General features: G+C 46.8%; 1 protein-coding gene across 1 annotated transcript; it reads left to right on the top strand.

Moving 5' to 3' along the window:
- Window positions 1-2,712: 2,712 nt before the first annotated feature.
- Window positions 2,713-13,056, top strand: CTRC (chymotrypsin C (caldecrin)). Its single transcript, XM_006866420.1, has 8 exons — window positions 2,713-2,752; window positions 3,972-4,063; window positions 4,154-4,251; window positions 5,450-5,575; window positions 8,343-8,479; window positions 10,351-10,496; window positions 11,267-11,419; window positions 12,985-13,056. The coding sequence occupies exons 1-8, from the start codon at window positions 2,713-2,715 to the stop codon at window positions 13,054-13,056; spliced, it is 864 nt and encodes a 287-aa protein (XP_006866482.1).
- Window positions 13,057-19,152: the final 6,096 nt, after the last annotated feature.

Raw genomic sequence — 19,152 nt, 5'->3', positions numbered from 1 at the left:
CAGCCAATCAGCTGTAAGGGTAGGTAATGACATAATCATCCTCCATAATGTGGCCAGCCAATCAGCTGTAAGGGGATTAGAGTAGAACGTAGCACAGGTCACATCCCTGATCTCATATAAGGGGAGTTTCCCTGAGGTGTAGACGGTTGTTGTTGCTAACTGCCATTGCATTGGTTCCAACTCATAGCCACCTTGTATAGAGTTTCCGAGGAGTAACCGGTGGGTTTGAACTGCCAACCGTGTGGTTCTGTCCAGTGTTGATCCTACCAAGCCACACCAGAAATCCTATATCCCCTTTTATCTTACAAGAGATCAAAGGAGAGAGAAGCAAGCGGAGAGGGAGAGACCTTAATACCACCAAGAAAGACGAGCCATGAGCAGAGCGAGTCTTTTGTGATGATGTGAAGTTCCTAGGCTCAGAGGAAGATTGATGCTAAGACACATGCAGATCACCAAGGACTACGGGGCCCACAGATGCTGAAAAGTGGCAAGGACCCTCCTCCTAGACTCTGAGCCGACAGAGAGAGAAGAGAACGCCTTCCCCCAGAGCTGGGGGCCCTGAATTCAGACTTCTTGCTTCCTAAACGGTGAAAGAATCAATTTTCTGTTTGTTAAAGCCGTCCACTGTGGTATAACAGTTGTAGATAACTAAGACAGTTCTTTTCCAAAGTTGTTCAAGGACATAAATAAATTGAGTCTACAAAAGGCTGCCCACAGTCCAAGGTCATCCAGCAAGTAACTGCCAGATGTAGGAATCAAGAGTCTTGTTTCCTGCCTCCCAACAAGACCTGCCCCTGACACAATCCACATCACTGTGAAGGTGTCGGTTTCCGGGTCGTGGTGATCAAAAGCTCTGGGCCATCAGTTGATTGGGCAGTGGCCACTGACTGACCCCTCTGTGTGAACCAGGGTCCCTGCATCCTGAGGTCCTATAGACTCACTCTCCTTCTATTCTGGAGTCTGAGGTCAAGGTGGCAGGACAAAACCCTACACATACACTCACTCCTGCCAAGTGTCATTTTTTAAAAAAGAAGAATTTTACTAATTTTCTATATTACAGAAATAATACATATTTGATTTATAAAAGACTTTAAACTTGATAAAAATACATGAATCTTCCTTGACTCTACCCCACCCCTAGAGAGCCGCCATAAACAGTAGGGTGAGCAGAATTCTGAACTTCTTTATTGGGGAACAATTCCTAAGGTGACCAGTGGGCCCAGCTCAGAAAATGACCTCCAAGGAGGAGAGATGAGTGTCAAGGAGAGGACAAGCAGAGTTTAACTGAATAGACCCAAGACTGGCAAATGCTCTAAAACCAGGAGCTCTGAGAGATGGGCTGACCCCAAGCTGCTGGGGGTCTGGATAGAACTTCTAGGCACACAGTGCTTTGGATTCACACCAAGTGCCACAAATACAGATCCATTACTTGACCTCAGCAATTCAAGTCACGAATCTTAAGGCTGAAAGGAGCCTAAGTGTCTATCTGGTCCTAATGGCCCATTTTAAAGACAGGAAGACTGAGGAGGAAGCCAACTAAGCTAACTCTAGGTAGGAATTGGGCTAACCAAGATCCTTCCAGGTTTACTGACCCTCAGCAAGTACTGGGATGCAAGGGGTGCCAGGAGCCCAGAAAAAAATATGGCTGAATGAAGGAGAGAGAAAACGACAAACAGCAGCAGATAGCTCGGAAGACAGAGAAGGAAGCTGTAAATCCCAACAGTTTGAAGCCTCAGACTCTGGCTGTTATTGCTAGTTACCATCTAGATTGTTCTGACTCGTGTATAGCAGAACAAAACATAGTCTAGTCCTGCACCATTTGCATGATGCCTGGTATGTTTGTGTGAATCATCTCATTGAAGATGTCTCTGGTTTTCACAGACCCTCTACTTTATCAGGAGTCCTGGTGTGGTGCCGCAGGATGAGTACTAACCACAAGGTGGGTTTGAACAGAAAGGTCGGTGGTTCAAACTCATCAGCTGCTCCTCAGAAATCCTATACAGGGTCGCTATGAGTCAGACTTGACTCGACGGCACTTAACAACAACTACATATCATATGTGATGTTTGGACCAGTGTTGGAAGCACTGGATTCAAATCCTGGCTCTGCTGTGTGATGCTGGATGGTCAGCTTCTCTGTGTCTCAGCTTTCTCGTCTCTAAAGAGCAGATAATAGTATCTACTTCATATTGCTGGGAAGTGAAGCGAAGTGATGCAAGAAGTACTGGGTGTCCAATAAGTGACAACTGAAAACACATGAGAAGGGAAACAGACTGGGAACCCACTCTATCCAGAGCAGTGCTGTTGCCGTGTGCTGGGGAGTGCATAGCAGCACTTAAGACATGGGTCTCCTAGGTGTAAAGTTTATGGGAATAGACCACCAGGTGTTTTCTCCCTCGAAGCAGTTGGTGGGTTCAAGCTCTTAACCACAGTACCACCAAGACCCGTTTACCTAGACTGTTTAGAGCCCAAAATGGCCTGCACAACTCAGAATCTGTCCCGGTCTCAGCATGTTTGGGAAATCCATACTGCGAGCCAGCTCCATCTTTTGTCCAAATTAAACAGTAGCCATCCAAGGTCAGGGAAAAGGCCTTGTCGAAACAGGTTTCTCTCTAAGGGATAGGTCAGCCCTGGCCAGGTGGGGCCCACCCCCCTCAGGCCTATAAATGTGCCCAGGCCTCCTTAGTGGCCACTCACTCCGGACACTGGCAACATGTTGAGCATCACAGTCCTCGCCGCACTCCTGGCCTGCGGTAAGCTCTAAGTGGGGACCAGCTGCAACCATTGGGCCCTGAGCTCGGGGTGGCCTCCTGGTGATAAAGGCAGGGCCAAGGCCCCTCTGCTCAACAAGATTCCAGAAAAGGAGCTTGGGTCCAATGTGGACTCAGATTCTACTAACTCACTGAACATCAGACTGAATCATTTCCCCACTCTGTAGCTCTGCAGCACAGAATGGGGCAATGGAGTGATTCCCCCCATGTCAGGTGAGGATTAGAGAGGAAGGGCATGGGCCAGGGACATAGTGCCAGACACCAGACTCACTCCAAGGGACATCAGAGCCTCCCCTTTCTTACTTAGAATCTTTGTTCTCCCATTCTGGTGGCATTCCATCAGCTTAGGATTCAAAGATTTGGTTTATTTGTCACTGCAAGATTTAGGCAAGTCGTTTGACCTCCCTAAATCTCACTGACTTGTTTGGGAAGTGAGAGCACTCGATTAAGAGTCCTTCCAGCTAAAATAGCAGCTCTTGCTTATTGCGTGTTTATTATATGCCAGGCCACGACCCCCACAACCACCCTGAGAGGTGATGTTGCTCTTGAGTGTCATGGAGTCATAGGGACCCCATGTGACGGAGTAGAACTGCTTCCGTAGGGTTTTCTGGATTGTCATCTTTATAGAACAGATCACCTGATCTTTCTCCTGTAGAACCACTGGCTGGGTTCCCCTTCTGTCAGCACCTGAGAGGTGGTTTTATAAGTGTCTCCACTTTACATTGAGGCTCCATGAGGCTCAGTATCTTGTCCAGGTTCACTTGACCAATTATTATTGGTTGAGCCTAAATTTGAGTCTAGTGCCCTTGACCGAGCCACACAGCTTCTCAGCTGTTACATTCTGTAGCTCTAGACTCGACTCTCACGCAGGCCCAGTGTGGTGAGGGTGAAGGGTACAGATGTGCTCCAGCTCTTATGCACCTTTTTAGTTCCTTCAGTGCATAAGCGCCTGCTGGGTACCAGACCATTTGCGCAGCCCATTCCATACACTATCCAACCTCGTTTTCAGGACCCAACCTTAGATGAGCGCTATTCTACCCATTTCACATAAAGGGAAGCTACGGCCCAGAGAATTAAGTAACTTCCCCAAAGTCATAAAGTGAACTATGAACTCATGTCTGCTAGACCCAAAGCCTTCCACTTGCTCCCCCTACCTGTCCCCATCCCACTCACCTGAGCTTCTCTCCTCCTGCTCATCCAGCCTCCAGCTGCGGGGTTCCCAGCTTCCTGCCCAATCTATCAACCCGAGTGGTAGGAGGAGAGGATGCCATACCCCACAGCTGGCCCTGGCAGGTAAGCATACTGATACAATGTGGGAGGTGGGGGGAAGGGGGCTGAGGGTCCCCGGGGACCTGACACATAACCCTTCTGCATCCTTGCCAGATCTCCCTCCAGTACCTCAAGGACAATACGTGGAGGCACACCTGTGGTGGTACCTTGATTGCCAGCAACTACGTCCTCACGGCTGCCCACTGCATCAAGTGAGCTGGGATGACAGTCCACCCCGGAGGGGGGTGGGGGGTGGGCGGAGGCTAATAAGCTGTGTAACTGTGTGCCATGGAGTCGGTTCCAACTCATAGCGACCCTGTACAGAATTTCCGAGGTTGTAAATCTGTACTGGAGCAGAACACCTCATCTTCCTCCCACATAACAGCTGGTAGTTTCGAACTGCTGACCTTGTGGTTTGGAGCCCAATGAATAAACTATTTGTATCCAGTTATTCAAAGGAGCTCTGGTAGTGTAGTGGTTATGAATTGGCCTGTGATTGTTTGTTCTTTTGTTTTGTTTTTAAAAAACAAAAGGGATGACTTTAGTAATAATGGGATCTGGAGGAAGTCATGGGATGATCTAGGAAGGGCATTCCAGGTAGAGGGAATAGCCAAGGCGAAGGTCCTGAGGAAGCAGGCTACTTGCTGTGTTTGAGAAATAGTGAGGAGATTGGAGTAACAGAAGCGGAGTGTGTGAAGGGAAAACAAGAGGAAGGGAGCTAGAGAGGAAACCAATGGCCTGATTGAGCACATGAAGGTCAGGATTTTGACCTTGACCTTGAACCAGATGGAACAATTGGAATGGGTTTTGAGCAGACAAGGGGCAGGGCCTGATTCAGATTTTAGAAGGTTCACACCAGCTGCTGGGTTAAGAATAGGAGACAGTAGGCAGTGGAGAGTCAGTGAGGCCACTGTTGTACCAATGTAGGCAAGAGATGATGCTGGTTTAGACTCGTTTCTTCTCACAGCATCCCAGGGACCCAAGTTCTAATATATCTCCACTTTACAGATTAGGAAAAGGTCCCTGGGTAGCACAAACAGTTTGAAATCAGCTGCTATCCTAAGAGTTGGCAGTTCTAATCCACCCAGTGGCTTTGCAGAAGGAAGACCAGGTGATCTGCTTCCATAGAGATCACAGCTGAGACAACTCTAGGAAGCAATTCTACCCTGTAACACATGGGGTCTCTAGGAGTCAGAATCAACTTGACAGCCACAGGTTTAGGTTTTGGTTTTTACAGATGACTAGAGTCTAAGACTACCAATTGAAGTCCAAGTCCTCTGACTCCAAGTTCAGGGTCCTTTCCATACACCCCTCTAGGAAGGGTCAATGGGAATGGATACTCTCTTCCTGTGGTAGGCACAGGGCTAGACCACCAAACCTACCTTGGCCCTTTCTCATTCCTCTGCCCAGCAATGCTCTCACCTACCGAGTGGGCCTGGGAAAGAACAACCTGGTTGTGGACAATGAGGAAGGCTCCCAGTTCGTGTCTGTGGATACCATCTTCGTCCATGAGAAGTGGAACTCTTTCCTGGTGCGGTGAGTACCTGCGGGCAGTGCAGAAAGGGGAGGGGCCCCAATACAGAGCTGCAGAACCTGCCCCACCATGTTCTGACACCCCCTCAGAACCCAAGGGCTAGCAAGATGATCCCTTTATACAAAATGGAAAAATACCAAATAGAGACAGATACCCATGCCCACAGCTGGCCAAGAGTTCATGGAAGGTACACAAGGAGTAAAGACATGGTGTCCTGAGTGTCCTGCCAGAGGTCTCTCAGTCAGAGACTGAGACAAGACTCGTTTTTATTGAGCAAAGTTCCGGTGTGGCACTGTGGGATAAGCACTGGACTGCGAACCCACCAGCCACTCCTTGGAAGACCTATGCAGTGTCATTATGAGTGGCGCTGTGGGTTAATGCTCTGGACTGCAAAATTGGTTTGAACCACAAAGTCGGGAGTTCAAGCTCACCAGCTACTCCTTGGAAACCCTATACAGGGTCGTTATGGGTCCGAACAGACTTGACAGCACTTAACAACAACAACAAATGAGTCACAACTGGCTTAACAGAAAGCAGAAACCAGAGCGGAAGCATTCCAAAGTCCTATTGGTTATGTACCTATCAGAAGTTATAATGATAAAGGAGGGACACTTACAACATCCCTAGACAAGGAACCAAGCTCAGAGGGGTTAAGGAATGTGTCTCAGGTTACACAACCTAGTATATGCTTAAATGAATCATTTCTTTAATAAGGATTAGAACAAAACTCATTCCTATAGGTTGAGGTTAAAGATGTCCTAAATGTGCAACTTGTTCCAATTGCTGTATCACTCCATCATCACTCCAACATCAGCATCTCCACCTCCCCTCAGTACTCTCTCTTCCTTTTTGGGTTCACTGCAGTGTCTCACACAGAACTCACAGACCAGATTTCTGGTGAAGTGGTTTACTGGGGAAGTAACAGGGTACAACTTTGGATTAGGAGGAACTCAGAAGTAACAGGGACAACTCAGGATGCAGTTCCTCCATCACAACAGCTCCCTGTCACTCTCTACTGCTCTGCCTTACTGGGTCTTGCTGCCTCCTACTGGTGACCTCTTCTGCCAGGCCTGCTGGGAGCCTTCTGGCACAACTGCTATAAATGACCAGCAAACTCCACCAAAGCCAATTTGTGCCAGGTTCCTGGTTCCTGTCATCTCATTTCTCCATCACTCTTGCTAATCTGGCCCGCCATCTCACACTGTCTTTCATATGACAGCTCCTGATTCCTGGGCCTAGGAGGTTCCTAGCTCAGATACCCAAAGAATATGCTTGACTCCTATCTCTTCTTTCTTAGGTCCCTCATCTGCTTTAGAATTGGCTGTTTCAATCTTAGCAGGAGGGCAAAGCTGACCAATCCCCTTGTTAGGGATCCATACACCTTATTTGCATGGTTTCATACACAAAAGATTCCATGCACCTCATTTGTCTTATTAGCAAGCTATCCAATACCCTTGGTGGACTGTGCTGTGAGATAAAGCATTGAACCACAAGGTCGGTGATTCAAATTTACCAACAGCTCCTTGGAAAGCCTATACAGGGTCACTATGAATCAGAACAGACTCAACAGCACTTAACAATAACAACAGCCCAGTCTTTTGGTGCAAGTTACAAGACTATGGCTTAGTTTGCTATTGTTAGGTGCCATCATAACAACCCTAGGCACAACAGAACAAAACACTGCCCAGTTCTGTGCCATCCTCACAATCGTTGTTGAACCTGTTGTTGCTGTCACTGTGTTAGTTCATTTCATTGGGGATCTTCCTCTGTTTTGCTGACCCTCAGCTTTTCCAAGCATGATGTCCTTCTGAGACTGGTCCCTTCTGATAACATGTCCAAAGTACGAGAGATGAAGTCTCACCGCCTTCCTTTCTAAGGAGCATTCTGGCTGCACTTTTTCCAAGACAGATTTGTTGGTTCTTCTAGCAGTCCATGCTTTCAATATTCTTCTACAGTCTACCTTGTTTATTGTCCAAGTTTCACATGCATATGAGGCTATTGAAAATACCAAAGCTTGGGTCAAGCGCATCTAGTCTTTAAAGTGACATCTTTGCGCTTTAAAATTTTGAAGAGGTCTTTTGCAGATTTGTCTAGTACAATCCATCATTGGATTTCTTGACTGCTGCTTCCATAACTGTTGGTTGTGGATCCAAGCAAAATTAAGTCTTTGTCAACTGGAGTCTTTTCTCCATTTACCATGGTATTATTTGTTGGTCCAGTTGCGAGGATTTTTGTCTTTTGGGTTTGCTATTTTACGCTGATATACAACACATATTAAGTAATTCACTGCATCGCAATGGTTGTTAAGTGTTGTAGAGTCTCATAGCAACCCTGTATAGGGTTTCCAAGGAGAGACTGGTGGGTTTTAACCTCAGACCTTGTGGTTAGCTGCCCAGTGCTTATCCTACACCAGGACTCCACACCTCAATGAAGTAAGACTCAAACCAGGGGTGCCCACTTGCATTCTGGTAAAATGAAAACATTTTTTAAATGTTTTCATTTTTAAAAATGAAAACTGTAAGTGTCCCTCGTTTATCATTATAAGTTCCCAATTGTTTTGGCATAATCAGCAGGTGTTTGGAAAGCTTCAGCTGTTTTCTCCACTCTGCTAAGCCTTCCTATTTAAAGGGATGAGTGATCAAGTTAGAAGGTGGATCATTTGTCCTCCGACACATCTGTCAACCAAGAAGAAGCTGGTGGTCCCTGGCCTGACTTCCAACTCACAGTCCTGGGTTCCCCAGCGCCCTCACCCTCTTGCTTTAATTCTAGCAATGACATCGCCCTCATCAAGCTGGCTGAGCCCGTGGAGCTGAGTGACACCATCCAGGTGGCCTGCCTGCCCGAGGAGGGGTCCCTGCTACCTCAGGACTTTCCCTGCTACGTCACTGGTTGGGGCCGCCTTTGGAGTGAGTATCAGCTGCCATTGAGTCAAATCTGACTCTTGATGGCCCCTTGTGTGTCAGAGTACAACTTGTCCCACGGCCTTTTTAATAGCAGATTTTGGGAACTAAATCACCGAGTTTTTCTTTTGAGGTATCAAATCTCCAACATTTTGGTCAGCAGCAGAGCACATTGACAACGTTGTTGTTGTTAAGTGCCATCAAGTTTGGTTCCAACTCAGAGTGACCCTATATGTTGTTGTTGTTGTTAAGTACTGTCAAGTCAATTCTGACCCATAGTGACCCTGTATAGGGTTTCCAAGGAGCAGCTGGTGAGCTTGAACTGCTGACCTTGCAGTTCAAACGGCTTTGCAATCTGGAGCATTAATCCACAGCACCACACCAGGACTCCTGACTATATTGGTTGGTGGTTATGTGCCGTGGAGTTGGTTCCAACTCATAGTGACCCTGTACAGGGTTTCTGAGGCTGTAAATCTTTACAGGAGCAGAAAGCCTCATCTTTCTCCCACGGAACAGCTGGTAGTTTCAAACTGCTGACCTTGCGGTTCGCAGCCTGATTCGTAGCCACTACGCTACCAGAGCTCCTACCTGACTCTATATGGCTCCTGGCAAATCAAGAGAGTCTTCCTGGAGGAAGTAGCTTTGACAACAAGCATTCCACACACACTTGCCCACTGTTTTTCCTTTTTGCCTAAACATTTTCACATTTTGTTTAACTTTGTAATGATGATAGCTAATATTTAGAAGCACACACAGTGTGACAGATACTTTACTGAGTGGAATTATAAGGATTAAATGGATTGGAATTGGCTAAATGCTTAGAATAGGACTTACCTTATAGTGCCATATTGTTGTGGTTAAGTGCTATTGAATCAGTTCCAACTCAGAGCGACCCTGTATGGGGTTTCTAAGGAGCAGCTGGTGAGTTCAAACCACTGACCATGCAGTTCAAACCTACCTTGCGGTCTAGTGCTTATTCTCCAGTGCCACACCAGGACTCCACAGTGTCATAAGCACCTGTTAAGATATAAACCATAGTGTTAGATCTTTATGGCATACCAAAACCCGAAATGCAATGCACTGTCATCAAGTTGATTCCTACTCACAGCCACCATGTAGACCAGAGCAGGACTGTTCCATAGGGTTCCCAAAGCTGCAAGACTTCATGGAAGCAGCTGCCACACATCGTCTATGGAGCTGCTAATGCTTTCAAATCCCCAACCTTTCCGTCTGCAGCTGAGCACTTTAACTCCTATACCACCATGGCTCCTAATGGTATATGAGATAGGCCCAAATAAAGTCCTGCTGAATTAAAGAGTTTATTGTAAATAAATTAAACTATGGAAGAGTCCTGGTGTGGCGTTGTGGGATATGCACTGAGCTACTAACCACAAGGTTGGTGGTTCAAACTCACCAGCCACTCCTTGAAAATCCCATGCAGGGTTGATATGGATCAGAATTGACTTCACAGCACTAAACAACAACAATATAGAAGGCCTAGTGGAAAATACAGATCCGTCTTTAGGATATCTTGGGGTGAGAAAGACTTCTGAATATGAGACACCAAAGGCAGAAAGTTACAAGGAAATGATTGACAGTTGAAACCCTAGCATCCAAATTAAAGACAGCTCAACAAAACAGTTATCTCTTGAGGGCTTTCAATTGATTCATAGTGCCTCAAACCGGCTCCCCCTTCCACTGCCCTCAGCAGGGATCTGTGCCCCAGATGGTTCAGGGCCATTGGCTCAGAGTCTCTGCTCTTGATTAGGGGCATGTGTGTGGTTCCCACAGAGCCTCAACCAGGCCTCATCCCTGCCCAAGCCCTCTGTTCCCTGAGAGCCACCTCTGCTGACTTCTGGTCATGTCCCTTTCCCCAGCCAATGGTCCCATCGCAGATAACCTGCAGCAGGGCCTGCAGCCAGTGGTGAATCACTCCACGTGCACGCAGAGTGACTGGTGGGGCACCATGGTGAAGGAAACAATGGTGTGTGCTGGAGGCGACGGCGTCATCTCAGCCTGCAACGTGAGTGTCAAGTCCCTGGGATAGTGAGGGAGGCCCACATGAGCAGGTCCTCTCCCTGGCAGGAAACTGCCATGTTTGGGCTCAGCAGGTTCAGAGGAAAACCCATCACCCACACTCCACTCTGCCCCTGCCTCTCATCCCCAACAAGAGCAGGGACATTGAGTCAGATCATCTGAGTTCGAGTCCCAATCCCACCACTTACTAGCTGTGTAACTGTGGACAGGCTGTTCAACCACTCTGAACCTCAATTTTCCATCTACCAAATGGGGATATACAAGTTTCAGTGACGTCTCTGCACATATCCCCTCGTGTTGTAAGCTGCTCCGGTGTGGAAGTCAGGATAGAGTCTAACCCAAGAGACACTTACGACAACGAGGGGCTGTCCTGTTTTCAAATGCACAGCTCTCTCCTCATTCTTACCTTCCCCACTTTCCCAGGTCTCCAGCATGGCTCCCAGCATCCACCTCTCTGGGCAGCTCACAGAATCTTAGACATGGTGACTCTGGACAGCTGAGGAAACTGGGGCATAGAGAGGGTTAGCATCATCCCAAGACTGCACAGCAAATCAAGAACTAGTCTAATGCCTCCAAGCCCCCAGCACTCGGCCAAGGCAGCCCCAAGCCAGAGATCCTCTATCTCCCTCACTAGGACAGGCTGAGGCATAAATAGGGAGACAGAGGCTGATTGACCAGCACACATTCCCCTCCCCACCCTGCTCCTGCTTTCCAAGAAGGCTGGGTGGCTGATCCCTACCTTCCCATCTTACCTAGGGGGACTCGGGTGGTCCACTGAACTGCCAGGCAGAGAATGGCTCCTGGGAGGTGCGTGGTATTGTCAGCTTCGGCTCAGGGCTGGGCTGCAACACCCGCAAGAAGCCCGCGGTCTACACCCGTGTGTCTGCCTACATCGACTGGATCAACGAGGTGGGTGCCCAGCTCCTTCCTGGGGACCCCTCCTTCTCCTATCCATGGAACCCTCCCCTCACACACCCATCTTTAATCACTGCCTTGCTCACTCACTTCTTCATGGACTCATTCATTCATTCACTCACTGCTTGCTTAAACACACACACAAAAGAACCCATTGCTGTAGAATTGCCCCACAGAGTTTCCAGGGTTGAATCATCATTCTCTCAAGGAGCGGCTGGTGGATTTGAACCACCAATCTTCATGTTAGCAGCAGATACTTCACCACTGTGCCACCAGGGATCCTTGCTTGTTCAATCACTCCTTTATTCATGTACTTAGTTGTTCATTCACATACTCATTCATTCGTCCGTTTGTTCTGATGGAGAACTTACGCAGACCTGGAGTAGGACTTTAATGTCTCCATCCATGCACCTGTTGGCTTCAGCAAATGCTTATGGCCTGAGCCCAGAACCTGGCAATGAAGTGTGGTCCTATTAGAGAAGGGCACAAAAGAAGTGAATGGTGGTACAGACAGTCATTCATTATCTTGGGGGCCACCCTGGGCTGGGGGATTCACATGGGAGCTTGCCGGAGGGTGTCTTTTGAGCCTGCATTTGCAGCAGCAGTGGTCTGAGATGCTGAGGGGCATTCAAGCCCATTGGGCAGAGACAAGGCTGTTGTACTGAAGCCCCAGGCCGCCTTCCGTGCCTCCCCTCTCATGTGCCCACTCTCCTGTCTGAGCGTCCTGCCATTCCAGAAGAGACACACCAAAAGTCTCTCCCACTGTTCTCTGCTCTCCAGAAAATGCAGCAGTGAATCCTCCTCGGGACCCAAGGCAGCAAGTCCCCAAGACAACAATAAACTCCTTTTCCCTCAAGCTGCTTTGATTCTTGTTTTCTGCTTCCCTTGGGGGACCCCAAGGAGTCCAGAGAGTGCAGTGGCTAAGCACTTATCTGCTGATAGGTTGGTGGTTCAAACCCACTAGCTGCTCCTTGGGAGAAAAATGGAGGAGTCTGTGTCTATAAAGACTGATACTCTTGGAAACCCTGTGGAGGCAATTCTGCTCTGTCCTATGGGGTCATTATGAGTTAGAATCCACTTTACAGCAGTGGGTTAAGGGGCCCCTAGGTTCTTTAGGGGCTGTCCCTTACCATACCAGGGATTCCAAAGAGATGCCTCCTCAGCCTGGCTAGGGTCCTTGTGTGTGTGTGGCGGGTGGGATAAGGGGGTGGTGGTGGCAGGGGTTACTGGGGATTGTCTCAGGAAGCCCGGGGATGTAGGTAGCTTAAGGGGATATGAATTAAGGACCCCTCAGACGTTTGTTCCCTTCCTCTTCTCTGGTCCTGCCTCCATAAAGGGCTCTGGTGAGTCCTCAAGCTCCCTAAAGTGCAGGTGGGGTATGGGGTCTCCCCAAGGGCAGTTGCCCCTAGCCCAGAAAGTCCAGCCCCAAGAGGAAGCCCACTGGCTCCATTAGAAAGGGGCTCCCCAGACCACTGTCCACCCACCACAGAGCCCGCAGCTGCTGTTAGCCTGAATCTCTGGCTCTAGAAGCCCTTAATGAACCCTGACCTCAGGCCTAGCCTGTGCTGGATGCAATGGAGGCTCAGGAGAAGGAGGAGACCCCGGTGCAGCCCTCAGGGGCTCAGGTGTGAGGAAAACAATGGTTTCCACAAATAGTCACAGTAGGTCAGACTGGAAAAGACACCCAGAGAGGAAAGAGAGAACTAACCAACAAGAGGTTCAGAGGAGGGAGAGCTTACCTGATATGGGCTAGAGGGCGAGAGGGATGAGTGTCCAGTTACTATAGGGGATGCTCTGCTGGGGACCCTGGACCCCGAGCCATAGGAGTGTCCAGTCGGGGTGCTTCAAAAATATGCTAATCTCTGATCTCCAGTGTAAGTGAAGCAAGGATGCAGCCCCTAACCCCAGCCTTTGAGCCCCTCACAGAAATTCAGAGCTGCCTCTAAGTGGTCCCTGAGGCGTACCGTTTCCCCATCAGACTGTGGCTCCTGGAGAGTAAGAACCATTGTGTACCTCCCATGCCACCACAATGACAAACCAGTTCTCAGGAAAGCGTTCATTTACTCACTATCATGGATTGAGTTGTGTTCCAAAAAAAATATGTATTGCAAATCCTGACCCCGATATTTGTGAATGTATTACAGGTAATCCCCACTTTATGACATGGCTCCGTTCCAACAACTCCTTTGAAAGTTGGTTCTGACCTAGGTCAAATACCTCTCCCCCCACACAAACATTATTATTGCCTTTTATGATCAGTATTTGTATAAATCGAATCTTTAAACATCTGTGAGTGAACATCTGAGAATGATGACATCAACAAATTGTATACTGCAACATTGTAGCATGAAACAAAAAACATACAGTCCTAAATTACTTCAAGTAATTCGAGTAGTCGTGAACCTTGAACGTCCATGATACATTCTGTGAAACAGGACGTGATGTGAGTCAGATGTTGTGAGAACACCGTATCATAGTCTGGTCCTGCTTTTACTTTAAACATCTCAAACAAGCGTTATGCAGAGAGGAATTCATTTTTGTGTTTGGACCACAATTTCTCCATAGCTGATATAGGACCCTCTCCCATTTCTGTTAGCCTTGTAGCTTTCAGTGGAGCTGATCCGTTAACAGTTTGGACATTTTTTTGTTTTTGAGAATTAGCATGACTGCCGAGTGCCACCTGCCTACATCGTAAGCACTAGCATACCCTGATTTTCCATCTTTGTATTGTTTAATATCAACACTCATGTGTCAGTTTGTCATACTGTAGTGGCTTTTGTGTTGCTGTGATGCTGAAAGCTATGCCACCGGTATTGGAAAAACCAGCAGGATCATCCATGATGGACAGGTATCAGCAGAACTTCCAGACTAAGATGGATTAGGAAGAAGGAAAGACAGATGGCTTCTGAATGTTTAGCCACTGAATAGCACCAAAACCTTATGAGTAGCAACAGAACATTGTCAGATATAGTGCCGGAAGATGATTATTTAATATGGTCCTTAAAGGTTGTTGTTTAATAACCTTTTATTTCACTTCCAAATTAATAGTTATTTGCCTCTTGCTGCAGCTATTAGCAGCATTGATTGATTTTGCTGCTTTTTGGATCTATGATGCATCTCATGGTAATATTTTAGAAAAAACACACACATATAAACAGAGATAATGCTACAACACTCAAGAGACACACGATGTATGAGATTGTATGCTGCTACCTACAGTGTAGTACTTACATAAGCTAGTAACATAATCATGTATTATAACAATGTTTATATGATACTGCTGGCAGAGCCATTGTTTTGAATAAACGAGGCAGGAAACACACAAGCTGCTGGAGGGAAGTTATTTTATCGGCTACATCCTGCTCTCAGATTAGGATTTCTGAACCCTATTATAACCTTATGGACCCCCAGATGTGTATGTGGTCCGACACTGCCCAAGCAGATGTTATACAGCACATGACTACTTCATAAGGCGGGGCCTACCTGTGATCTCATTTGGGAATAGGGTTTCTTTGTTATGTTGATAAGGCATTATCAGTATTGTTGTGGTGTTCCAACTCATATCGACCCTGTATGGGGTTTCTGAGGAGCAGCTGGTGAGTTGGAACCACCAACCTTGCGGTTCAAACTGATCTTGAGGTCAAGTGCCTATCCTTCAGTGCCACACCAGGATTCCATTATCAGTGTAGGGTACGTTTTAAGCCAATCACTTTAGAGATACTAAAAAAGAATAAGTTGGACACAGAAGCATAAGATAAGAAGCAAGAAAGCACGGAAGCTGAAAAGGGACAAGGACCTGCCAATGCCCTGAATTCATACTTCGGGCCTTCTAAACAGCAAGATAATAAATTTATTTGTTAAGACTACCCACTTGTGCTATTTCTGTTGTGTTGTTGTTGTTGTGAAGTGCAGTTGAGTCTGTTCCGACCCATAGCGACCCTACATAGGGTTTCCAAGGAGTGACTGATGAGTTTGAACCGCCGACCTTGCAGTTCAAACAGCTTTGCAGTCTGGCGAATTAACCCACTGCGCCACACCAGGAGTTTCTGTTATAGCAGCATTATATAACTAAGACACTCTGCTTTACACATGAGGAAATGGAAGCACGGAGGTTTTAAAAACTCACGCCCATTTTCTTCAAGATCACACATCTAGTCATTTGGCATCAGGATCCGAATCCATGTAGTCTCTGGGGGGTTTCAGTTAAGTGGTTGACTACTAACTGAAGGGTTAGAGGTTCGAGTCTACCCAGGGGCACCTCAGAAGAAGGCCTGGTGATCTACTTTTACAAAAGTGGTGGTGGCTGTGTGCCATGGAGTCGGTTCCGACTCATAGCGACCCTGTACAGGGTTTCCGTGGCTGTAAATCTTTACGGGAACAGAACACCTCATCTTTCTCCCGCGGAACAGCTGGTAGTTTCGAACTGCTGACCTTGCTGCTCACAGCCCGATTCGTAACCACTATGCTACCAGAGCTCCATGTGGAAATCCTATGAAGCACTCACTGTTCAACTCAGACACCCATGAATAGGAATCAATTTGACAGCAACTGGTAGTCTAACTCCAGAGTCTCTATAACTAACAAAACCAACACATCTTCAGGACTCCCTCACACATTGGTCCTGCTGGTGACCCTGGTGGGAGGGTGTAGCCTGTAGATGTGCTAATGAGGCTCAGTGAAGACGGCAAGGAACCCAGAGAAACAGGCACCTGAGGGGTGAATTACTGCTCACAGATGTTTACCAGGGGCTTCCACCCACTGTAGCAGTTACTATTAACATCATAATGTTGTATAACAAAATAATAATGACAATAATAATTTTGTAATTTTATTGTGCAACCAACAGCCACAAACCATCTGTAGCATTCAATGATAAGCATTTATCATGGGGCCGGCTGGGGGTGGGCTGATCTAGTCTGGGGCAGTTTGACTGCCCATGTGATTCATTGTCCTCCTGGGAGGTCACTGCAAAGTTACATGGTAAAGGGTGTGGATAAAAGAAGGAGTGGAGAATCAGGGCCATTTTGTCAATCTGTCACACCCACATTATCTCTGGCATAAATTAGCAGCAGAGACTTGGCAGGGCCCACGACCCATTTGTCAGTTTGTCATTCTGTGGTGGTTTGCATGTGGTATGATTCTGGAAACACAGTATTTTAAAAACCAGCAAAATCATCCATGGTTACCGTGTTTCAGTGGAGCTTCCAGACTAAAACAGTGTAGGAAGAAAGGTCTGGCAATCTACTTCCTAAAACTAACCAGTGAAAACCATATGGATCGCAACAGAAGATAACCCAACATGCCAATGAAGGTGATTTAGGGCTGAACAACATTTCCTTTTTTATACATAGGGTTGCCGTGAGTCAGAGCCAATTGGGCTATTAACAACACGGCAGGGTAGGACAGAGGAAGGGTAGTCACTGGCCTAGAGCACTGAACTCCACTTGTCAGTATCCAAGTCACTTCATCTCTCTGAGCCTCCATTTTCTCATCTGTAAAATGGACACCTGCAGTGCCTTTAGGAGTCATTGCTACTAGAACACAGAAGAACCATGGAGCATCTTTTCAAAGCATCAGATTTTCTGTGAAGATTGAGTAGGAAAAATAAACAAAACTATATTGAAATAATTCCACTGTGCACAGGGTCACCATGAGTCAGGGCTGACTGGACAGCAGCTAATAATACCAGCATCAATATCATGAAGTAAAATTCATATTAATCTTTCCAGAAGAATGAAACTTCTGAGACATTTTGCTTTTGTGGTAACTGCTGAAAACCTAGACCCCAGACCATCACTCTACTACATGGGTTGACAAAGTAGAGTCCATGGCCAGATCTGGCCCACCATCTATTTTTTGTTTTGTTTTGTTTTTTTAAGTTTTTTTGTGAATTATGTGATCGTTTACATGGGAGAACATTAGTTTTTACATTCATCCTATCATATATTGTTTCATTGCCATGGTTACAATCCCCTCCATGCATCACCAATCAACTAAAGGGTACATCCTACAAGCCTGCTCCCCCACACCCCCACCCCCTACCTCATCAGTTGTCAGTACACAGGCCCTCTCCCTCCCTGGGTCCCGAGTCCCCAGCTGCTCCATCTCTCCATGTCATTGTCTCTGCCTCCATCTCGGGGATCGCTGCTTCTCTGGGTAGGGTCCTGCTCTCTGCTCTTCTCCCTTCATGGTTCCAGGGACCTCCGCTCCTAGCCTGCAAAGTTAATCACTCCCCTTCTTGTCACAAAATGTCTACCTTTACATTTACAACTTTCACAATCAGTCCTGGTAACAATTATTCACCCTTGTATCACATGAGACCTATCTGCATTTCCTTTCATCAGTGCCACCTAGACAGATTGGATACTACTCAGTGGAGATTCTGCCTTCCCGTGCACCCTCTGGATCTAGGTTCCCTCTTGAAAGCTTGTAAGCCATTCACTTCTTGCCTTTGTAGCCCCCCTATTTTGGGTAGCCAATGTCCAAGTTGCCCATCCCTGTCCACTTTGTGTATGGAGGGGGTGGGAATGATGCTTGCTGTAAGGATTTGTTCCCTCTTTGGAGTTGCTGCATCTATAGGTATATGTCAAGTTCATCAAATTGTATCAGATTACTCTTTTTTTCCTCTTCTTTCTTCTTCTAGTTGTGCTCTGATGATCCAATCATTGAGGCCAGGTCAAGTGGCTATTATCTGCAAGTGTGGGTGCTCTTGTGGATATGCCCTCTTGTCTTATCTGCTGGGCACTTCACTCTTCACTCTAGTCCTCTGTGGCTATGTCACTGACTCTGGGCCCAAGAGTCCCCAGGTCTTGCCACACTGCTGGCCAACCAGGTCTCCACCTGGGTTCACAGGAGTCTATTGAACGTTGTAGGGCTTAGCTCGCAGCCTCATAGCTGTTTTTCCCTCACTTTCCCTTATTGATGGCGAACGTAGCCACCAATCAGAGTGAGTATTCCTATAATGAGTCTTGGTCTTGAAAGGGGGTTTACTCTGAGGGCCACCATCTCTTTTTATCAATAAAGTTCTATTAGACCACAGCTGTGCTGACTTGTTTGCATATCGCCCATGACTGTTTTTTATGGTAGAGTTAAGTCATTTACAGGAACCATAAAACCTGCAAGCCTAAGACATTAACTATCAGGCTTTTTACAAAGTTTGCTAACCTCTGATCTACTGGGATTCTTCAACAGAAATGAGAAATGTACTGTTCTGTTATCTGAATTCGGCAGGTTGAAAGATTTAAGACTGAACATTTGTTGCACATTGACCATTCTGAGTAGTTTAAGACAAGAAATCAAATTAAACCATAATTGTAACAACCCTGCTAAGGGTTTACAAGGCTGTACATCTTTATAGGAGCAGAAGACCTCATCTTTCACCCTTGGAAAGGCTGATGAGTTTGAACTACTGACCTTGCGGTTATCTTATCCTACAGTAGTAACACACTTGTTGTTAGAGGAAAGACCTTGGGTTGGTGCATATAGTGACCTTATTCACAATAAAATAAAACACTGCCTGGTCCTGCACCCTCCTCACAATTGTCGTCATCTTTGAGCCCATTGTTGCCACTGTGTCAGTCCATTTCATTAGGGGTCTTCCTTTTTTTGTTGACTCTCCACTTTTCTAAGCATGGTGTCCTTCTCCAGTGGCTGAGCCCTCCTGACAACTTGTCCAAAGTACAAGAGATGAAGTCTTACCATCCTGGCTTCTAAGGAGAATTCTGGCT

Source organism: Chrysochloris asiatica, unplaced genomic scaffold, assembly GCF_000296735.1.
Source record: "Chrysochloris asiatica unplaced genomic scaffold, ChrAsi1.0 scaffold00090, whole genome shotgun sequence".
Taxonomy (NCBI): Eukaryota; Metazoa; Chordata; class Mammalia; order Afrosoricida; family Chrysochloridae; genus Chrysochloris; species Chrysochloris asiatica.
The sequence above is the reverse complement of the archived record's forward strand: the minus strand, read 5'-3'. Positions and strand labels throughout refer to the sequence as shown.